This window comes from Littorina saxatilis, linkage group LG4 (assembly GCF_037325665.1).
Source record: "Littorina saxatilis isolate snail1 linkage group LG4, US_GU_Lsax_2.0, whole genome shotgun sequence".
NCBI lineage: Eukaryota > Metazoa > Mollusca > Gastropoda > Littorinimorpha > Littorinidae > Littorina > Littorina saxatilis.
The window spans coordinates 61,686,272-61,710,178 of NC_090248.1; the positions used below are offsets into that span (position 1 = coordinate 61,686,272).

Genomic DNA, 23,907 nt, shown 5'->3' on the forward strand with positions numbered 1-23,907 from the left:
GTCAAAGTGATGTGATATTTTTAAAACATTTATATGTTTATACTTAGCAAGTCTCCAGTTGTTCAGCATTATCTTAATACATACCGTATTTTCCGGGTTACAAGGCGCAACAGCGCATAAGGCTTCTTTAAAAAAAAAATTGTAATCCAGTCACCCATTGGGCGCAGGGGGCCGATAGGGCGCACCAAAATTGAAAAAGTATACCGGTAACAAACGGTCGAAGAATGAAAATAAGCCGCACATCAAAGGAAGAATACAGTGGAAATATGTGTGCTCTGTGTGTGCGGCGAGATCAAAGGCAGGTCCATTGTGATAGCTGGGTTGCCTTGTTTATAGCATAGACCTATATTACACTGACCTTCTTCCCAGGGGTCAATGACCCAGATTTTGCTATGAGAGGTGGTTCCCCTGTCATATCTGAGAGAGGAAACACTTCCTGCACCGGGGTCAGTGACCGAGTTTAACCTATTGAGGTCTAACGAATGACGTCTCACAACGTGCGCGGTCGTCCTTGGCGGTCAAGAAAGCCGCCGCGATCATTGCGCAGACGACACTTCTAGACCGTCAATATTTTTTGTGCGCATCACGTGCTCCACATAAATCGGCCGGAAACGAATCAATTGGGAAACTTGGATGGGACGGTCTCTTTGATGTCTTGAGAGGAAACTTGGCCAAGGTAGTACCTAGTAGCTGAAACATGCATTATCACAAGTTGTTTGACTGGTACTCAGGCGGTCTCTTTGATTTTTTTCGTATTTCATACACGGATTAGGCGCTTCTTTATACAAGACGCAAGGGTCAAACTCGAGGAAAAAAGTCGCGCCTTATGACCCGGAAAATACGGTAATCAAAATGATTCCATTCATGCACTGCCATTAAGATGCATGGATTATACTCTTGTTGAATAATCAAAACAAATGTTTGCATGATTTATGAAATGAAGAAAAATAAATAGCAGGTGGGCCCTTATATGTTTGTGAATTATGCGCATGTGTGTATTCATAAAAATGTGTGTGTTTGAGAGAGAATGTGTGTGTGTGTCCATGATATGGTCCTGAATCAACACACACACACTGGGCCCGGTAGCTCAGTTGGTAGAGCACTGGACTTGTGATCGAAAAGTCGCAGGTTCGAATTCGGGCCGGGACGGACACGGGTCAACTTTATGTGCAGACCCAGAGACGGAAGCCATGTCCCACCCCCGTGTCATCACAATGGCACGTAAAAGACCTTGGTCATTCTGCCATAAGTGCAGGTGGCTGAATACACCTAAACACGCAGACACCTGGGTAGCGCGACTCCGTTGCTGCTAGCTTTCCACTGGGAGGAAGCGACCCGAATTTCCCAGCGATGGGACAATAAAGTAATGAAAAATGATAACAATGAAATGAACTATAGATAATAATTGTCAGGAGACAAACTGAAACAAAAGACAGAAATCAAACATATGCACACACAACTTTCTGTCATTCACAACATAATAAACACAGCTTCATCAAGCTCCCAGGTTTATTTGAGCAGCTGGTGCCATCCTTAACCAAAACTTGAATTCATACACACGTGTAACAGTCCTGTCTAAATCAAGGCCGACCATTATAGCAGGCACACTCTATACTTCAGCACAGTTCCAACATTAATGTCAATCTGTTTCAACATTGAATTCTGCAGTGGCCGGTCACATCGTTACACAAAAGTTTACTACAAGCCACTTACTTATTTTTTGCCTAAAACTGCGGCAATGCAAAACCATGTAAAGTGCACCTTTTCAACGTCCTCATGTTCACATACCGTCTTTCGTGGTTTTTGCCGCTGTTGAAAAATACATCTTCACGCTTCATGATTGTGGGTGACAAACAAGAACATTTTAAATCTAATAAACCCCTTATCTTTGTTTCTTTACAAGATTTGCACACAACGATTTGACTCATATCATTTGATTGTAAACAAGTTTTGCAAGCAAGGATTTCACGGGCAGCGTTTGATTGTGAAATAAGTTTGACGGAGCTGTAACTGGACAAAACCAGAGGTCAGATCAGCCACCTCTTAACACACTCACACGTATTATGCTTCAGTCAGGGCAATTCCAAGCCCACAACTCTTCACTTTAAACCAAGTCTGTGCCGGTGATAATGGGTCACATCAAGACAGACTTGTCTAAACAAATATAATTTATGTCAGGAAGGGGTATAATTTATGTCACCTTGAAGAAGGAGGTCAAGGGGACAGAGTCAACAGGTCATGCACAACAACAATGCTCCACGACCCTCCGCCATCTTGACACCAGTGTGCACTCATCTCAAGCGCTCTCAGCTCCGCACTTGACCCGCCAAACACACACTGGGTCACGTCTCTTCGTGTTTCTTTACTCGCTACACAAAAACTCTCACACAAATATTACCACAATACTTAGCAAGGTAAACTGCACAAAAAGTCAACATTGGCCCAGTTTATTCTTGTACAGTCTTACTCAGATCTTCAAAACATGCACATACAAACAAATAACTTTTTTTTTTTTTACATTGACAGCATGTGACTTTACAAGAAACAAATAACCCTTGTTTGTTACATTATAGAATGCAATGTGTTGCCATAATGTTAGATTTTCCATGCCTACTTCTTTTCTGTGACCCATTTCATACAAACACAGCTGTGACAATACAAAAACAATGCTGACAATTCCTGTCAAGCATCAGTAGCACAGGAACACAAATTTCACAGGTTTCTTCTTTTGTAACCAATTTTCTTCCCTACAAAGATGGTTGAACATTGTGTGAACAAACATCAATGAAATCAACATCTTCACTTGTTTTCAAACGATCATTTAAGTAAAATGATTCAATAAAATACATCATGTGGTGGGGAAGGTGGAAAAGTAGACTTCTGACAATAAAGCAAAAACAGTGTAAATAATAAAATTTAAAAACAAATAGACTGCCAACGTTCCAACATTCTGAACAAAAAAAAAGAAAGGTAAGATGTTGAAACTTTTAAATATTGACAGAATTGTGAACTTTGTAACGTTTCATCTGTGAATTTTGTAACGTTTCAAGTTTTGTTTTGTCAATAATGAAAAGTTCCAACAACAAACCTTTCTTGTTTTTTGAGTGTAAATGATGGTTGTAACGTTAGAGAAACTTCCCTTGGTAAACTGACTCAGCGAAACAGTCCCTGACTATGTAGTAAGCCAGACAACACTAGACGTGCCAACAAGCTGTACACAAATAGGTTGCAAAAATGTGGTGCAGACAGTGGAAGCATGCTGGATACTGTGCAGCAACAATGAAAAGCACAGTCCTTCCCGAGAAAACAGTCCGGCTCTCCATTTCAAATCTGCTCAGGCTTTTACACAGGATAACATCAGGGCTAACACACAAAAAAAGTGAAAAACCTGAAAGGCCAGGGTCCATGGCGGCAGGTGGAGGCTTTTGTTCATCTTGTAGAGGCAAAGAACAGCCTCTCCTGGTACCAAAATGTATGTTAATAAATTATAAAATAATACACATTTTGCCTCTATTAACCATTGAAACTAAAACACTTTTTAACAAAAAAGTTTTACTTTAAGAAACGTGATTGTCCGGTTTTAAAAGTTGTCAAAAACCGGATTTCCGGCGAGAACCGGAAAGGTGTTAGCCCTGTAACATGTGTACCACCCCTCCCTTTGGACACACAACAAAAATCAACATCCTGACCTTCAGAAATGAAATATAACATTCTGGCACTGCACAGAGAGCACCCAGTCTCTTGATTTTCTCTATGTGTCCAAGTGGAGAGCTGGTCTTAATCTCTTATCCCGTGTGTAGCCTGTCCAGATCTGACGTGGCCAGTCCAATCGTTTACACGGGAAGGGCTGTTCTTTACACACGACCTGAGTCTCTTCTTCTTCTTCTTCTTCTTCTTGCGTTCGCCGTCACACCATCAGTTTAGTCTGCGAGACGAATGACGTCGTGGCTTCCAGGTCTTGTCTGCTCCCATAGAGTTTGGTGCGGAGAGGGACTGATGCTGGCCACATTTTGTCTCTGATTGGTTTGAGTTGGGGGCATGTCATTAAGACATGTTCTGGAGTCTGGTCTTCCAGACCACAGGGACAGGTTGGTGATGGGGTCAGCTTCAGCTTCCTGAACATGTGGGCGTTGAGGCGACAGTGACCAGTTCGTAGTCGCATGATCATTACTTGCTGCCATCGTTCTAGGAGATGATATGCGTCTCTCGTGGACCTGAGTCTCTCATAATGATTACATAAACATATCTATGTCTTAAGGTGCATGATGAAAAAGAGAATTACAGGCAAAAGTTGTAGAAACAAGCCTTATGCATCAGACTGTCTTCTTGGAACAACAATGTTCAGAACACCACATGATTGTTTTGTCGAAAGTCAGGTAGACTTGATAAAAATCGTCAGCCAATAAAAACTTGTTTTTAATTTTAGTTTTTAGAGAATAATCAGAATGATTTCATCTTTTAAATCAGACCGCCCCCCCCCCCCCCCCCACCACTCCCCCCCCCCCCCTCCCTTTCACATCCATCCACAATGTTGAAGTTTCCCCCTTTACTGTACATGTGATATTTTGACGACGTACTTGTAGTGTGTGGTAACATGAGGACCTTAGATTCAAAAGGCATGCAAGAACAAAAGGTGAGTCATGTGCAAATCTATTTACCGACATGTAAATATATGGCAGAACAGGCCCTTAGCCACAAACAAAACAATCTTCAAGCACCATGAGTGAACGGTCAATGGGCAAAATAACAACAATATTTCAACCGGTACAGACGCCAACTGCATTTGTGTGAAGCTCTTTGACAAAATTCAGGTGGAAACATGACACGCAACATAATAATGTCTTACTTAATTACTTCCTTCCCTTCGTGGCACTAGATCACTAACTACCTATAAAGGGCTCAATATTAACATTATACTGATGTCAAGGAATAAGTGTTCCATGATCAGTTGTGGATATCCTCACAAAACAGCTCCCGGTACGATGCATCAGGCTCTTTTCCAGTATAAATTTGACGCTTTTCTCTCTTGATTTGTGAAAATGTATGTGTACAGGGCTTAAACAGTGAAAGCTGGAAACCAGTCATTTTAACAGAAGATAGTGCTAATCATCCTGAACAACTTTTCTTCTTAAGCACTATATAAAAATTGCTTAGATTTTTTTAAATCAAAAATAACATCCACCCCCTGCCCCTCAGTTAGACTATACCACACCACTGAAAACATGAAGCAATGCCCTAAACGGTGCTGGGTGCACAAACTGCACAACGACAGTGTATCAGCTGTGAGAGATATAAAGACAAGAAAGTGCAAGTAACAAAGCAAACCATGGTGCAGAGGGGAAAAGAAGAAAATCAAGTCCGAGCTCTACACAGAAATGAAAAGAGTTATCAAATCCCTTCACTGAACCCCTACCACCAAACAGCTTTCACTGACTGTTCAGACCTGACCAGTTGGCAGGAGAGAAGGTGAACCCAACAACACCCCCACTACAACAGCAGAGACAGCTTCCACCGACTATCCAGAGCAGACCAAGTGACCATAGTGAGACGGAGATCAGGGCTGAGGTGGACGAATGGAAAGTCTTTCTTTATTTGGTGTTTAACGTCGTTTTCAACCACGAAGGTTATATCGCGACGGGGAAAGGGGGGAGATGGGATAGAGCCACTTGTTAATTGTTTCTTGTTCACAAAAGCACTAATCAAAAATTTGCTCCAGGGGCTTGCAACGTAGTACAATATATGACCTTACTGGGAGAATGCAAGTTTCCAGTACAAAGGACTTAACATTTCTTACATACTGCTTGACTAAAATCTTTACAAACATTGACTATATTCTATACAAGAAACACTTAACAAGGGTAAAAGGAGAAACAGAATCCGTTAGTCGCCTCTTACGACATGCTGGGGAGCATCGGGTAAATTCTTCCCCCTAACCCGCGGGGGGTGTTGGCTCCCGTTTGGGTGGTAATTGTCTCATGCACCTTATCCATGGTCATCGTTGCCTCAGGCACAACATGTACACAAAAGTCTGCATGGAATTGGAATTTGACAGTGGTGGCGTGAACGTTGTGCAGCTAATTTGGCAACAAAGCAAACCTTGAAGGTACACTGTATATATCATGTAAGAGTTAATGCCCTTTAGTGACAACTGTTGATTACACAGGAGAGCTAGTTTCATCTATCGTCAGCAACACACTCATGCCTCTAAACGCTACATGATTCATACATTGAACATCAACAACCGTATTTGTTTACATATTCAATAAATGAAATACAATGTACATGTAATACTATGTAATTACATAATGAAATGAAATTGAAACAATTACGTACAGAAATACAGCATGCACAAAAACATGGCAAGTGAAGTTCAGATAAAAGAACAACAAGATTTTTTTTTTTAAATCTATGCGCACCCATACCCGTTCCAATGATCAATCTGATGAATTTAAATTCAGAAGCTTTCCAAGTTATTGACTAAATTACATTCAATAAACTTGAAGAGAGTTACTGCAAGGCGCAAGTAACCACAAAATATTTGTATTAAAGAGTAAAAGGCATTTCACTTAGCTACAAACAAGATCACATACACAAACATTTTAATCATCTCCCAAAACTCCATAGAAAAAAATAAAATAAAATAAATAAATAATAATAACATGAACAATTTATTTATTTATTTATTTGTTGCTTAACGTCCAGCCGACTACGCAGAGCCATATCAGGACGAGGAAGGGGGGGATGAAGGGGGCCACTTGTCAAGCGATTCCTGTTTACAAATGCACTAACCCATTACTTGTGTCCCAGCAGGCTTTAGTAAAACTAAATTAATACCTACTGGAAGATTACCAGTTTCCAGTATGTTAAAATAGGCTTAACCTATCTACTGCTGGACTTACATCAGAACACTAACAGATTAAACTATACATGAATCGCGAGACAAGCGGCAAGAGAAGAGATTTTTGGAAAAAATACAGGTGAATGAGCAAGAAGGCAGAAAAAAGAAAAGAATTCATGAAGAAAAAGAGAGCATGACAGGAAAGAGGAACCAAAAATCTACCTAACAGCAAACTAGAAAGCTCCTGCGGTTGCAAAAACAGGAGGGGCCTTTAATTTCATAACCGCAGTGCCCCACTGCGGGAAACATGAACAAGAAAGGGTCAAGAATTACAAGCACACTAATGCAGTCAGGCACAATCACATCTCATTTGGCACAAAATGTTCACCCCTAACAAAAAGACTGAAGTTATCAAATTATACCTTTTTCTGGTGCAAGAATCGGGGGGTACACTAACAACTTTAAATCAGTCAAAATCCTCAAATCATCACCACATTGTTTGTATTTATTAACAAAAAAACTAAAAAACTAAAAAAATCATGCACAACCTGCAAGGCCAAGGCAAGTATTCTCTCTTTTTCTGTAAAACTTCACAACAAAAATGTAAACAATCTGATAAAAAATAAAATAACATCATAAAACAATTAACAGAGAAAGTGTACAAAATAGAAAAAACAACATGAAAAAAATAAATGTACAATGTACATTGTCTTTTATTTTCAGTCTCAAAATTTCAGATTTGATATTTGTCAAATTTCTTAAATGTCCTTGTGCCGCTTTATCAATGACTACACTGGTCTGGTCTGAAACTGAGACGGGTCACTATGCTTGGCTGTACAAGGCAATCTGAAGCCAGCAAGCTGTAACTATGGCAACATACAAGCAGCACAAGCACAAGTTACCTTAGAAAGGAAAGTTGGCTGAAAACTAATCTCACCACAGTGAACCGTCTCGCTTTTGCATGGGCTCTGCTTAGTTCTAAAAGCACAGTAACATTTAGATGAAAGGCTAAAGGGAAAACTTGATCCACATTCATACATGTCAATGATTTGCTATACGTATCGGGAACATATACCCATAATAGACGATGATGGGAAATAACTCTGTCAAGTTTGCATGGGGTGTGGAAGAGTTGGTTTCCACGTGTAGCTTGCCTCAGTGGTTCTATGCAAAACCAAGGAAAACCAAGGGAAAGCAACTTTTCCACAAAACATAACAGTTATTGCCAGAATTCGTCTATTCTGTTTCAGTCTTTTGTGGCCAATGCAACAGCAACACACACACACAGTCCGTCTCTCTCTCTCCTTCTTTCGTGAAAAAGAAGCAAGACGTACATGGAAGAGGAAGGAACACGAGAAATGTGCACTCAGCACCACACAGTATACATACATGTCATGTTACACAAATCCAATACAATACTGACTTCCAGCAGTTACAGCACAAAGCTTTATGACGCTCAGTCTGCTGATTTGTAGGGTCACAACATATTACAAACTCTCATATTTTACAACCGTTTGCGACTCACACCTTTATTTTAAATTTGTCTTCACAGTCATGACCGAGATTACTTTCATTGAAACGACACCTTTCAGGTTAATCAGCTATGTACAGTGGCAGTGCACACATTTACAAAAAGTGGAATTTTCACAGACATAAACATGTATACAAACAATGCACAGAAACACAAGACATGAACACTCAAACGTCTTTGCTTCGCTGGGTTTGTTTCACCATTTTCCTTTCACACCTCTGCACATCCCTTCTTCCCCCCCCCCCCCCCCCCCCCCCTTCCATACGATATCACAGCCGGATCCCCCTCCCCCTCTACTCCAATTAGCCCTGCACATAACACACAGGTTGGGAAGACAGTGGCACCAGTGACTGTGATGCCGTTTTAGCCATGCCAAAAATCACCATGCATGTCAGCGAGGGAATCTGAGTGATAAGGAAATATCTACCAAGTAATTTCAAATTATTTTTCAGCTGAACCAAGGGACATCACTCAGCTGTCGAGATGTTATGAAGAAGACATGACACATCTTCAAAGTCCAAACAAGGCTAATTAACATCTGATCATTGCAGCTGATTGTTGTGCGTGAAAGGAAAGTGGTAAAATATGTATATTTGTTATGTACATAGGCTGAAGATGGAGAGAGCAGTAAGTGAAGATGATGAGCAAGTGTGTAAACAGAAAACAAAAACTAACAAAAATTTAAAAAACACTCAACAGGTCTGAAAAACAAAACAAAAAAAATAATCATTTGAAAAAAACAGGCTTTAGCTGATCCTTGTGACAGTAGCACAGCAAATATCTTCTTTAAGTAAATGGATTGGTGACCTCATGAGAAAGAACAAAGTGCATACACCCCCCCCCCCCTCCAACACCAGCAATGCAAAGCATGTGTCCAGGAACAAAAATCACTAAATTACACACCACACAACCAAACTTGCCCTGATGCCATTCAAATAACTCCATTCACAGCCCACAGTAAACGCTATGTCAGCTCCCTTTCAAACTGTGCACACAAAAAAACACACACTATACAAGCAGAATATGCGTCAATATACACTTAGGAGTTATTAAGGATCGTTGCTTCAGTCCAATATAATGTACTTGAACTCAAAGGACCCTCAACATACATGAACCTCCCCCCCCCCCTCGCTCCCCCCCCCCCCCCCCCCCCCCAACAAAAAAATGAACCCTAGTCTGACTCTGTTTGTACTTCCAGAAGCATGACTCAAACACTGTTTGCATTCAATCTTGATTTGTGCAAGACATAACACACAAATCATATTTACAGCAAGACATAACACACAAATCATATTTACAGCAAGACATAACACACAAATCATATTTACAGCAAGACATAACACACAAATCATATTTACAGCTCATAGCATCCCTGATCACAACTACCCACCTTTTAAAATAAATACAGAAAAAAACGAAGAAAAAACCGGGGAGGGGAGAGAGGGGAGAGTGGGGATGTGGGGATGTGTGGGATGATTATCATTTTTTTGAGAAGTGTTACTAGATTCTTATATCCTGTCACACCCCACGCCCGACAGCAGTGTGCACCAACGTCTACTTGACGGAAATCAAGCGTTCAGAAGGGTCGTAATGACGCTGGCGAACATCTCCGTCCTCCTCAGCGGACAGCACGTCTGACTCCTCGATCTTTTCGATGCGGTTGTAGCACTTGACCTGGTCGGAGGAGCGGAAGTACTTGACCTTGTGGTCCTCGCTACTGACGTACATTGTCTTGGTCTGCGTTATGCTGCGCTTCAGGAAGTTGTCCACCACCCAGAACAAAATCGCCTGCAAAAGCCGAAACAAAGTACTTCAATATCAAAATTGAAATGTACATTTGCAGTAGAACCCCATTTTAAAACTCTTACAATCTAACGCTTTCTCTGTAATAAGACTGTTTTTTTCAATTTTTGTTTGTTCATAAAATCTGTACATTTTCCTCCATTTTTAGACCTGATTTTTGGTGAATGTCATAAATAGGTGGGGGGGGGGGGGGGGGGGGGGGGGGGGGGGGGGGGGGGGGAACGAGAACCACTGTTGTTCACAAAAACCACCACAAAAGAATATGTTGGAACTGCATCAACAGAAAGAAATCTGAAGGCACAATCACAAAATTTGAAAAAGAAAATGTTGACAAGAAAACTCATTGTCGAAAACTGACAAACACACAGATGCACAGTGTCCACCTCAAGACATGTGTTTTTCAAGATGTGCTTTGAAAACGTTTTCATACCTACTTCAAAACATGGAAAGAAAACCTGTTCCTACTGGATTTACATCCCTTGGAGCACTTCCAAATGAGCGGGCATTCAAAAATGAGAGTGTAAGAAGCGCTGACTCACGTTGACGATGAGAGGCACAATGAACATCACGATGGCCAGTTCCAGCCGCGGGTCTTTGATTGGCGTCATGATAAACTTGCGCACCTGCACAGGTAAAAGTTATCACAACTATAAAATGGTTTCAGAAGAAAAAAAAGTTCTAAGATAGACATGTAAAAAAAGCAGAACCACTGAAGAATAGCTAGCTTTCAACAGCTGAGGTTAGAAAGAATAATTGTGTGAATAATGACTTTGCATCTACAAGAAAAATTATGTGATTCTGTAAGAGAGAACAAGCTGTATTGCTGACATTTTCAAACAGATAATTACAAACCTGCAAACTAACATGTTTGTTTTTTTCTGAGCTGTTCCAGGTAAAAATACAAAAAGGTAATCTCCACGCTAAATCTCTTCAATCACAGCAATATTTTTAAGGAAGAGTTTTCTCACAACTTACAAAAAACAATACGCCATTTTTCTCAGTAGAGACTAACCTTGACCCAGAAAGATGGCAAGACGAGGAAGGTCATGAGGAGCTTCTCCACAATCATGACGATGATGTAGAGAGCTGTCTGTCCCACCCAGGCGTTGCACTGCGGCGGCTCACCTGAAATAACCACATTCACAGGTAGAGGCATTTCTCATCTTTTCACACACTTTAAGCTTAATTAAAATCATTTAAAGTCCCCTGGCTTTACCGTTGGTAATGGAAAACAATCAGATTCTTAAAGCCTGTTCTTAATATTAATGCTGCTCACAGTGTAAAAAGGACTGTGATCTGCATGCAGCAAATTTCGCTGTACAAAGTTTGCTTTGAGCATAGAACACTTTGTCTCCCGCAGTCAACGCTCATATACGTTCGTATAGTATTGAATGCAGACCTGTTTACCCCCATAAGTGTTTTGGAGTAATGCTCAGCCCCAAAAATAGTAATCCTGGCACAAAAATAGTAATCATCCAGCATTCGTCGCTAATTACAACGCCGCGGCACATGACAACTGTGTCTGCGAAACGCAATCATGCACATATATCCATCATTTACAAACAAAACACATCAGTCAGTTTTTGTAGTCATCATAATTTCAAAGAAGATCCCATCAAAAGCACATGCATCACTGATTCTTTTTCTTTTGCTCGTAGTAGGCCTTTTTCAGTGTGTCAAGCGCTTCTCTACTGTACTTGCGCTTGCCGAATGAGTGAGGGCGAGACTTCACCACTAGAATAAGGCTCTCCAGCGTCTCGTCAGACAGACATGATCTCTGGTCAGTCCTGTGCTTTTTCACCCCATTTTGCCATTGAAAAAAACAATGCCAAACATGTGAATTGATTAAAAAAAAATAAAAAAAAAATTTATTTTTTTATTTTTTTTATTTTTTATTTATGAAAATCGTAGTCTTGACACGGATAGCGGAATGGCGTATTTTTTGCAGAAAATCGTAATAAATTACGCCAAAATCGTAAGGGTAAACAGGTCTGTGAATGCAGAAACAGCCTTGCTGCAGGGCTTCCCACCACGCAAAAACATTTCCCTTCAGGCAGTAGAATATATAAATTATTTGATAATTGTCGCTAACATTTGCATTCGTAAATACCCTTACGGTAAACCTATGAATATATGTTGTATGTTTGATTTGGAACTAAGATTAATACAGTTAGATTGAAAGGTGTTATTGTGTACATTTCATTGAGAAAAAAAAAGACCAACGAAGAAGGATCCTCCCCGCCAAAACAAAAGAGAAAAAAAGACCAACGAAGAAGGATGCTCCCCGCCAAAATGAAAGAGAAAAAAAGAAGAACTTCAAGAAGAGAGAGGCAAAAAAGAAGGGTTGAAGCAGCCTGCATGCAACTGAGGTAAAAAAAAAAAAAAGAAAAAAGAAAAAAAAAGAACAGCCTTTAAAACATTTTACATTAAACATTTTGACACACACATTTCACAAAATTGTATTGAAGTGTTCGAATATAGGATGCCTGCATTTCAAAAGCTAAAAGCAATGCCACCCTTCCCCTAAAAAAACTAAAAAAAAAACCCACACATATCAAAATCAAACGGTTGAGATAGAGTTAGAGTAAAAATTTTTACAGGCACTATACCTCTTCACATTGACCATCGAGGGCAGAAATTAGACTCCAGACTACACTGATGACATTTTAATGGATCTCCCTAAAACATGAGCGAATAATGACGCTCATGACAGAGTGTCCGCTATAATGCACTGAGTATACTTGCCTGACCAATTACTCAAAGCATGCAGACAAACATACAGTGTCCAGGACAGGTTTAACAAGTCGCGTAAGGCGAAAATACAACATTTAGTCAAGTAGCTGTCGAACTCACTGAATGAAAGTGAACGCAATGCCATTTTTCAGCAAGACCGTATACTCGTAGCATCGTCAGTCCACCGCTCATGGCAAAGGCAGTGAAATTGACAAGAAGAGCGGGGTAGTAGTTGCGCTAAGAAGGATAGCACGCTTTTCTGTACCTCTCTTTGTTTTAACTTTCTGGGCGTGTTTTTAATCCAAACATATCATATCTATATGTTTTTGGAATCAGGAACCGACAAGGAATAAGATGAAAGTGTTTTTAAATTGATTTGGACAATTTAATTTTGATAATAATTTTTATATATTTAATTTTCAGAGCTTGTTTTTAATCCGAATATAACATATTTATATGTTTTTGGAATCAGCAAATGATGGAGAATAAGATAAACGTAAATTTGGATCGTTTTATAAATTTTTATTTTGTTTTACAATTTTCAGATTTTTAATGACCAAAGTCATCAATTAATTTTTAAGCCATCAAGCTGAAATGCAATACCGAATCCTGGGCTTCGTCGAAGATTACTTGACCAAAATTTCAACCAATTTGGTTGAAAAATGAGGGCGTGACAGTGCCGCCTCAACTTTCACGAAAAGCCGGATATGACGTCATCAAAGACATTTATCAAAAAAATGAAAAAAACGTATGGGGATTTCATACCCAGGAACTCTCATGTCAAATTTCATAAAGATCAGTCCAGTAGTTTAGTCTGAATCGCTCTACACACACACACACACAGACAGACAGACACACGCACATACACCACGACCCTCGTTTCGATTCCCCCTCGATGTTAAAATATTTAGTCAAAACTTGACTAAATATAAACAGAAGCAATCAATGCCCAAAGGACAGTGGAACCCCCCTTTGAAGACCTTAAACCTGAGAAAAGCTGGTCTTAAACTGGAGGAAGCCTTAAAATGGAGGACAATTTACAGAGGCTATGAAGAGACAATGTGGAAAAGCAAGGTCATAAAAGGGAGGAATTCTGAAGTTGTCTTTTCTTGTGGGGTCTTAAAAGGGGGATTCACTGTACAGTCGAACCCCTTTTTTAAGACCTTAAATCTGAGAAAAGCAGGTCTTAAACTGGATGGAGGTTAAAATGGAGCAAAAATGACTAAGGCTATGAACAGAAAATCTGGAAAAGCAAGGTCTTAATATTTCATTTTTCATTTCATTTTCATTACTTTATTGTCCCATCGCTGGGAAATTCGGGTCGCTTCCTCCCAGTGGAAAGCTAGCAGCAACGGAGTCGTGCTACCCAGGTGTCTGCGTGTTTAGGTGTATTCAGCCACCTGCACTTATGGCAGAATGACCAAGGTCTTTTACGTGCCATTGTGATGACACGGGGGTGGGACATGGCTTCCGTCTCTGGGTCTGCACATAAAGTTGACCCGTGTCCGGAATAGGGAGGATCGAATTGTAAAATTGTTGGGTGTTGAAAGGGGGGAATGATTGTAGCATACTGACCATACTCCCCGAAGTAGAGCGACTTGCAGGTAGACCGGTGAGCCAGGATCTGGGTCAGCTTCAAGCCCAAGTAAATCACCAGCAGCCCCGCTGTGGAGTCCAGCAAGAAACTGATGAAGTACCTGAAACAATTTGACACACCAACAACATCAAGCACCATTTTTGTCACAAACAGCAGCATAGAAATACAGTGGAACCCCCCTGTTCAGACCCAACTGTTTAAGACTCCCCTATTTTTTCAGGACCCTGTTTTCTCAGATTTTCTATTCATAACTTGTATAATGTACCTTTATATTAAGACTCCCCCCTTTTTGAGACCTAATTTTTTCGGATGTTTGGAGGTATTAACAAGTCGCGTAAGGCGAAAATACAATATTTAGTCAAGTAGCTGTCGAACTCACAGAATGAAACTGAACGCAATGCCATTTTTCAGCAAGACCGTATACTCGTAGCATCGTCAGTCCACCGCTCATGGCAAAGGCAGTGAAATTGACAAGAGCGGGGTAGTAGTTGCGCTAAGAAGGATAGCACGCTTTTCTGTACCTCTCTTTGTTTTAACTTTCTGAGCGTGTTTTTAATCCAAACATATCATATCTATATGTTTTTGGAATCAGGAACCGACAAGGAATAAGATGAAAGTGTTTTTAAATTGATTTCAACAATTTAATTTTGATAATAATTTGTATATATTTAATTTTCAGAGCTTGTTTTTAATCCAAATATAACATATTTATATGTTTTTGGAATCAGAAAATGATGGAGAATAAGATGAACGTAAATTTGGATCGTTTTATAAATTTTTATTTTTTTTTTACAATTTTCAGATTTTTAATGACCAAAGTCATTAATTAATTTTTAAGCCACCAAGCTGAAATGCAATACCGAAGTCCGGGCTTCGTCGAAGATTACTTGACCAAAATTTCAACCAATTTGGTTGAAAAATGAGGGCGTGACAGTGCCGCCTCAACTTTCACGAAAAGCCGGATATGACGTCATCAAAGACATTTATCAAAAAAATGAAAAAAACGTTCGGGGATTTCATACCCAGGAACTCTCATGTGAAATTTCATAAAGATTGGTCCAGTAGTTTAGTCTGAATCGCTCTACACACACACACGCACATACACCACGACCCTCGTCTCGATTCCCCCCTCTACGTTAAAATATTTAGTCAAAACTTGACTAAATATAAAAAGGGGATTCAACTGTACATAAATTTAGAAACTGTTATGCTTAAGATTGAAAAAAAACTTGGGGATATAGATACACTAAGATTTGCTTAACACATTAGAAAGCCCAGGCATTATTCCTTTTTTTCCACCTGCAAAATAGGTACATAAAAACATGTCCACAATCAATAAAACTAAAGGGGTAATTTACGCAGCTGATGCAACAACTTTTGACTCTTGTGGATAGTCTCCCTTCTCCTCCCTCCCTTGTCTTCAACCTCTCTCTTTTTTTGGGGGGGGGGGGGGGGAGGCAAGGAGGAGGGGTTGGAAGCAAATACAGCGGACCCTATCCCCTCCTCTTATTTTCCTAGAAAACCCCAGTTTTTTCAATTTTCTGTTACTAACATCTGTAAATTTACCTCCAAAGTTAAAAAACAAAGGAATACTGTACTCACCGATACAAGAACGAGATAAGATGGTACGAATTTTCGCTTATGGAAGCTTCATCAGGAAAAACAAGAACACAAAAGACAACAAAAAGCAGACAAGGTTCGTTCCGTGTTGCGTCTGCTTTTTGTTGTCTTTTGTGTTCTTGTTTTTCCTGATGAAGCTTCCATAAGCGAAAATTCGTACCGTCTTGTCTCGTTCTTGTATCGGTGAGTACAGTATTCCTTTGTTTTTTAACTTTGTTCATCTTACCACAGTCACTTCGTTGTTTAGATTTACCTCCATCTTAAGATTCACTTCATGATTTGCTCAAATTTATGGAGGGCCTAGAATGAAAAGTCCGACAGAAATACGTAACTTTTTTAGCATAAATAATATTATGAGAGCTAAGTTTCACTCACCATGTGCAAGGGTCCCCCGTGAACATGTCTGCCAGGAAGACGTTGGCAAAGTGGATCACCGCTGCTCCCAGAGCTTGCTTGGAGGTGTCAAAGAACCTAACAAAAATCAAAATAACAACATTCAAAAAATTCTCAGTACACTTTCTGACCATCTGATTCAAGTTTATCTTGAAGGTCTGTGGGATCCCCTATGTCATAAATTGTATGTCACGATACCAAAATTGAATAAAGTTTTGTTTAAACCAAGGTCTGTGGGATAAATATCACATCAATACAAAGATATTTTGCCAATTTTTAAAAAATTATATTATCAGGATAGGATTCTTGAAGCAAGTATACTTGACCACAACTCTCTATTTCAAAAAGACATTAAAACTGATAATCTAAAAGATGGAGGTCACTGTGACCTGATCTGAAACTTAAAAATTACTCAGCGCTCTCACAGTGTTTTTCTGATCCTCCCTGACTGTACTCAATTACCAATTAAGTTTCCACAAGACATCACTCTACCTTGAAGCAGTCAAAACACTGACAAGCATGACTAGCTCTCTGTGAAAACGCCTACAGTCATCTGTCTTAGTTATCTGCACTCACCATATTTTCCAAGGGCGCCGGGAAGACTTTGGCTCACAGTAGCGCTTGACTGGAACACAAGCAAAAGATATTAACAGACAGTGGTTGAGAACAAAAAGATGATGTGCTGTTTTCACCCCCCTTTTCTTGTGTGTGTGTGTGCTTGTATGCGTGTGTGTGTGTGTGTGTGTGGATCTGGCGGTCCTGCTAATTACCGTCAACTACCGTTACGGAACTACCGTCAACTTTTTGTGTGTCTTGAACTTCTTTTTTCCCCCTAAATGCAGGTGGCTGAGTTCGAAAAAGTGACTTGCGAAGGTAGCGGAATTGCCATTTGGGGCGGTACAACTTGTCTCCGAAAACCTCATCAGAAATAAGAAAATTCGTCCTTAGATCGTGTTTTGTTACATAATTGTTTGCAATCATGACTTATATTTGCAACTTTCACTGTTCATGGCATTATTTTCATGTTTGTGCGAGGATTTATGAAGGAGCAGAAGCACTAATCACATGACGTCATCAATACTTGTGCTTTCGAGTAACAAGAGTTACCTCCCTTGCATTGAAATTGTTGCATCGATTTCGTCGATAATCCGGCTCTCAACACAAATATAAGGGTGCATGTAGCATGAATCAGGCTTACTTTTCACAGGCATGTCCAATACTTCACTTTGTCCTAGTCATCCACTTCTCATCCACTTCTACTTCGTGAATCACAAAAATCCCGTGCTTATCGCCCCAAATGGCGATTCTGCTACCTTCGCAAGTTTCGAACTCAGCCACCTGCATTTAGGGGAAAAAAAAGAAGTTCAAGACACACAAAAAGTTGACGGTAGTTGACGGTAGTTCCGTAACGGCAGTTGACGGTAATTAGCAGGACCCGGATCTGGATCTGGTAAGGGTACGTTGCAGGAGCCAGTATTGGCTATCGTCGCAACGGAAACTGGGAGAGCGCAACGCCTATTTAAAAATTATCTCTATTTATGGGCATAGTGATGTTAACAGTTTTTGCCCCACTTTCCTTGCTCTATTGTGTGTGTGTGAGCTTGAACTAAGTTGAAGACAAGGAATATTAAAGAACTTTGTTCAAAATACATTTCAGCATGCAAATGGTGCCAGTAGATCCTTTGATAGTCTTGTCCTTTGTTACAGACTAATGAAATGCACAAAAATGCATAATTGTCGGTAGCGGGTAGGGGAAACTCAGATAGAGAGATAGCCAGAGAGATAGCGAGAAAGAAAGAGAGAGCGAGAGAGAGAGATTTTTATTTATTTTTTATTTTTCGAGGGTTGTGAGAGAGAGAGACAATGACAATGACAATGACAATGACAAATCTTTATTTTTCGAGGGTGACAAGAATAAGCATAGATATGCTTTTTTGCATCTGGCCCTCGCCCTAAAGAGGGACTAAACTATTTTACTATAACTATGACTAGGGAAAAAAAGGTTACATAAAAACATTAATGGTAGAACATATAAGTTTATGTACATGAAGCGCATTATGTAGAAGCATTGTAGATCATAAGGTAGTGTTCAAAATTGGGTGTAAAGCAATGAAGATAAACGGAAAGTAACCCAACAATACATTAGCTCAGCAAAACAATGTATTACAGAGCCAAATCTTCGTGATTTTGTCACAATAAACCATAATTCCGATAATGAACAACTGTATACAAAGAAAACATACCAATCAAGTTTATTTGTTCATAGAGTTCATTAAATGGAAAGAATATTTGGTTCTAAAAGAATCTGTGTTGGTGGATTGCCGCAGGGCGTCCGGAAGAGCGTTCCAGAGGCTGCTTCCTGAATAAACAAGACTTGATTTAAATAGGTCTATCCTAGGAAGAGGAGTGTTTAGTTTTATAAAGTGGTGCGAATTCTTCAAAGAGAACTTTGAGCAAATGGTTTCGGGTGCATTTTCTGTCATAATTTTATGCATCATTATTCCTTTGTTGTAATTCATTCTTGACTTCAGAGGTAGGACCCCTATGTTGATGTAGTCTGAGTCGGTGAGAGTAGTCTGTTTGAGTAATACTACTTTTAGCGCTCTTTTGTGTAATCTGCTGAGTAGCTTTAGGGAATTATCACTTGCAGAGTCCCATAGAGTGGATGCGTAATCAATAAGAGACTGAATATGAGCAGTGAAAAATAACTTCCTGGCTTGACAATTAAGGAAGTGTTTAATTCTAGATAAGAGGTACACTTTCTTTGACACTAATTTACTAAGTTGTTCAATGTGAGTTGACCAAGACAGGTTGTTATCGATGTGGACACCTAGAACTTTGTGATGGTCGACTTTTTCCACTATATTGCCGTCAATCATTAAATCGGGACCAGTTGAGGTAAAATTCTGTCGTTTTTGTCTAGTTGTAATTATCATATATTTGGTTTTCTTTGGGTTAAGAGACATGTGATTTAGGTCAGTCCATTCTGTCAGCTGGTTTAGACTTCCTTGGAGGGATTCTGATAAGCGAGTTAAATTTTTGTTACTGGAGTGAATTGTGGTATCATCTGCAAAAAGTTCACATAAATGTTGAATATAAAGGGGGAGGTCATTAACATATATTGAGAAGAGCAGAGGTCCTAATACCGATCCTTGTGGTACACCGTAATCTACAGCTTGCATGCTCGATGCTCTAGTGTTTGTAAGAACTGTCTGTTGTCTGTCAGAGAGGAATGAACTAACAAGATTGATAGTATCATATCCGACGCCATACAAACCGAATTTTCTAAGCAATAATGTGTGATCAATTACGTCAAAGGCTTTTGCAAAGTCTACGAAAATGGCACCACAGAATTCATTATCGTTTATTTTGTCCAACCACTGATCAACAAGAGAGATTAAGGCAGTGTGGCAGGAATGCTTAGCTCTAAATCCTGATTGTTTAGGATGGAATAAGTTGTTTTGGTTGAAATGTGTTAGGATGTGTTTGTTGATATGCTTTTCCAGTGGTTTTGATAACACAGACAAAATGAAAATTGGCCTATAATTTGAGGGGTCTCTTTTGTCACCTGATTTAAACAGAGGAATGACTTTAGCCTGTTTCAGGGCGACTGGAAAATATTTTTTGTCTAAACAGAGATTGTAAATGTAGGTAAGTGTTTCAGAAATTACGGGGGCTGACAATTTAAGAATCCTACCATCAAGCCCATCGAGCCCCCGGGTGCCTGTTTGCTTGAGGTGTGTAAGTGCGTGAAAAACTTCAGGTACTGTAAGAAGGGGAATTTTTGCTGGACATGAAATTTGTTTTGATTTGCAAAATTCTTCTAAAACTTTCAAATCATTTAATTTGGACTTGTCATTTTTAATCACAGTTTCAGCAATTTTGGAAAAATGTGTGTTTAAAGCATCGGGAGATATGTCCTTGATACAACTCGGATGACTGGCAGCCTTTTTATTCGTAAGTTCATTTATTGCCTTCCATATATTCTTTGAGTTTTGCTTTGAACTTGATGCTAGGTCACGAAAATATTTTATCTTTTTTGTTCGTTTAAGTGAATTTACCTTATTTCTCTGTTCTCTGTATTCCTCTTCCTTGCCAACCGACTTTAAAAAATCGCGATGGTCAATGGCATGTTGTAAATCATTATCAAACCATTTAGGTTTTACAATGTGCCTAACTCTCTTTATTCTCCACGGAGCATGTTTATCGTATATGTCATTGAAGGCACTAAGCCAATGTGTTAGGGCTTCGTCCGGATCCGTAAAATTGTAAGTATCAGATAGTGGGGAATTCCAAAGTTCATGTAGAAAGGTGTCTTCGTTAATTTGAGAAAAAGAGCGGTATTTTATTGTCTTGTGACCAACTTTAGGAATTTTGACACCCTTTCTTGACCATGTTAAACAGACAGGAAAATGATCGCTGCAACCATTGGCTGGAACACAACATTCGACAATATTATGGTGATCAGTAACATAGATATGATCTATCAGAGTACTGCTGGATGATGTGACTCTAGTGGGAGTGTTGACTATTTGTTTAAGATTATAGAGGTTAATCATATCAACCCACTGCTTGTTTTGTTTAAGCAAATCAACATTAAAGTCTCCCAACAGAATTGTTTCCTTTGACTCGAGCAGAACTGCATCTAACATCTGTGTAAAGTTATCTGACCAGTTTGCTCGCTCTGCGGGATTTCTATAACAAAATCCTATGAGGAGTGGAGGTGCTCCTCTCAACTTAACTTCAATCCACACAGATTCCACGAAGTTCTCAAGGTGTATTATTCGTGTATAACTAATTGATTCACTTATGTACAAAAGTATACCAGTTTCTCTACTTTGCTGAGGGTCTCTGCGTAACGTACTGTAACCTGGAATAACAACGTCAGAATCCGAAATCTGAGGTGTTAATCTTGATTCTGTGATCCCAAAAATGTGAAAACTTGTTCCAGTATTTAACAGCATTGTAGAAATATCATTGATTTTATTTATAGCATGGTTAATGTTCAGGTGCCCAACACGGAGACCCTGTTTTGTTGGCCATGTAGTAGGAGAGCTACTCATATTTAAGCTCAAGTAGCGTTTTGGGGCGTTTTTTGTTTGTTTGTTTGTTTAATTAAACAATATACTTATTGATACTGAATCAGCTAATTATCCAGTAAGCAAGACAACAAAATAATGAAGAGATACAAAACAGAGAGAGAGAGAGAGAGAGAGAGAGAGAGAGAGCGAGAGAGAGAGAGAGATCAACCAAACACGTCTCAAAGTCTCCGAACTTACCAATTAGACAAGTGAAGGCGAGGAATGCCAGCAGAGCCTGGACAAAAAGTCCAAAGGCTCCCAGCAGATCTCCTGACGAACAATGCAGTTCTTTCACACTTTCTCCAGACTCAACGACTGAAGCAGACGAATTCGTGTCATAGTTCATAATGCGATGGACACTAAGCGCGTCGTTGTCTCTACCCACCACCATAGCCAATTCACCGAATGTATGTGAAATGACGGCTTTTCTGTGACAAATTCAGGTGTCTTGTCGTTGTCATTGTGTGTCTATCCTTCCTGACAGACTGACTCGGCAGCCATCATGAATCACTTCTGTAATGTCTTGGGCTTCCTAGCTATAATAACAAGAATGCATAGTCTTGGCAAACATAAAGGGCATCTTTTCTCAGAAATATACCAAAATGCACGAGGAAATCGCTGATAAAATAAGTCATCAGTTAGAAAGCAGGAAAAATAGAGAAATGAATACAGTCTCCCACACATACAAAATTAATAACAGATCCGAATCCAAAAGATCTTCAAGATTGTTTTGATTTTAACTAATGAAAGCCAAACAATAACTGACTCGATTTTTCTTTTTCTTTTACATGGGTGTTGAATGTGATAACTGAATGCCATCATTTGTATTTTACTCCATGTCTCGGATGTGTATCAACTTTAATCATAAGTTTCAATTTCTGCTTATAGGGGTGGGGGGGTGGGGGGGTGGGTGTTTCTTTACTTTCTTCATTTGTTCGCGTCTTTTATGGAACCACCCCGCACTTGCTCATCGACTACTTACCAGGGCCGGACCAAATGAGTTGTAAGGGGGGGGGGGGGGGGGTTCCTCCTTTTTTGGGGGGGGGCAAATCAGCGAACTAGGGGGGTCCGGGGGCATGCTCCCCCGGAAAATGTTTGAAAAACGGTTAAAATCTGTGCAATCTGGTGCATTCTGGGCCTTGTTTTGAGGGTTAAGAGCAGCATTGTTTTGGTGCTAAACTGACTAGTAAACAAGTCGCGTAAGGCGAAAATACAATATTTAGTCAAGTAGCTGTCATTTTTCAGCAAGACCGTATACTCGTAGCATCGTCAGTCCACCGCTCATGGCAAAGGCAGTGAAATTGACAAGAAGAGCGGGGTAGCAGTTGCGCTAAGAAGGATAGCACGCTTTTCTGTACCTCTCTTTGTTTTAACTTTCTGAGCGTGTTTTTAATCCAAACATATCATATCTATATGTTTTTGGAATCAGGAACCGACAAGGAATAAGATGAAAGTGTTTTTAAATTGATTTCAACAATTTAATTTTGATAATAATTTTTATATATTTAATTTTCAGAGCTTGTTTTTAATCCGAATATAACATATTTATATGTTTTTGGAATCAGCAAATGATGAAGAATAAGATAAACGTAAATTTGGATCGTTTTATAAATTTTTATTTTTTTTTTACAATTTTCAGATTTTTAATGACCAAAGTCATTAATTAATTTTTAAGCCACCAAGCTGAAATGCAATACCGAACCCCGGGCTTCGTCGAAGATTACTCGACCAAAATTTCAACCAATTTGGTTGAAAAATGAGGGCGTGACAGTGCCGCCTCAACTTTCACGAAAAGCCGGATATGACGTCATCAAAGACATTTATCAAAAAAATGAAAAAAACGTTCGGGGATTTCATACCCAGGAACTCTCATGTCAAATTTCATAAAGATCGGTCCAGTAGTTTAGTCTGAATCGCTCTACACACACACACACACACACACACACACACACACACACGCACACACGCACGCACGCACACACACACGCACATACACCACGACCCTCGTTTCGATTCCCCCTCGATGTTAAAATATTTAGTCAAAACTTGACTGAATATAAAAAAAAACCCACCCAAAGCAAGGTAGCCTACATGCTTTTTCCAGGGGTGGGGTTCCGGAACCCTTGGAACCCCCCCCCCCCCCCCCCCCCCCCTGGGTCCGGCCCTGTTTACGGTGGAGTAGCTGACGAAAATATTACAATTAACTTGCAAACTTCTTCTTCTTCTTCTTCGTTCATGGGCTGAAACTCCCACGTTCACTCATGTTTTAGCACGAGTGGAGTTTTACGTGTATGACCGTTTTACCCCACCA

General features: G+C 39.7%; 1 protein-coding gene and 1 long non-coding RNA gene across 2 annotated transcripts; both read right to left on the reverse strand.

Moving 5' to 3' along the window:
* Positions 1-1,495: 1,495 nt before the first annotated feature.
* On the reverse strand, positions 1,496-4,476 carry LOC138965290 (uncharacterized). Its single transcript, XR_011455396.1, has 2 exons — positions 4,215-4,476; positions 1,496-3,865 (listed from the first exon to the last, which is right to left on the reverse strand). It is a non-coding gene; the product is annotated as an uncharacterized lncRNA (long non-coding RNA).
* Positions 4,477-9,526: 5,050 nt separating this feature from the next.
* On the reverse strand, positions 9,527-22,117 carry LOC138965291 (store-operated calcium entry regulator STIMATE-like). The gene is made up of 7 exons (XM_070337420.1): positions 21,795-22,117; positions 17,092-17,140; positions 16,498-16,593; positions 14,481-14,602; positions 11,185-11,297; positions 10,712-10,795; positions 9,527-10,157 (listed from the first exon to the last, which is right to left on the reverse strand). The coding sequence occupies exons 1-7, from the start codon at positions 21,985-21,987 to the stop codon at positions 9,924-9,926; spliced, it is 891 nt and encodes a 296-aa protein (XP_070193521.1). The 5' UTR covers positions 21,988-22,117; the 3' UTR covers positions 9,527-9,923.
* Between the last annotated feature and the right edge of the window lie 1,790 nt (positions 22,118-23,907).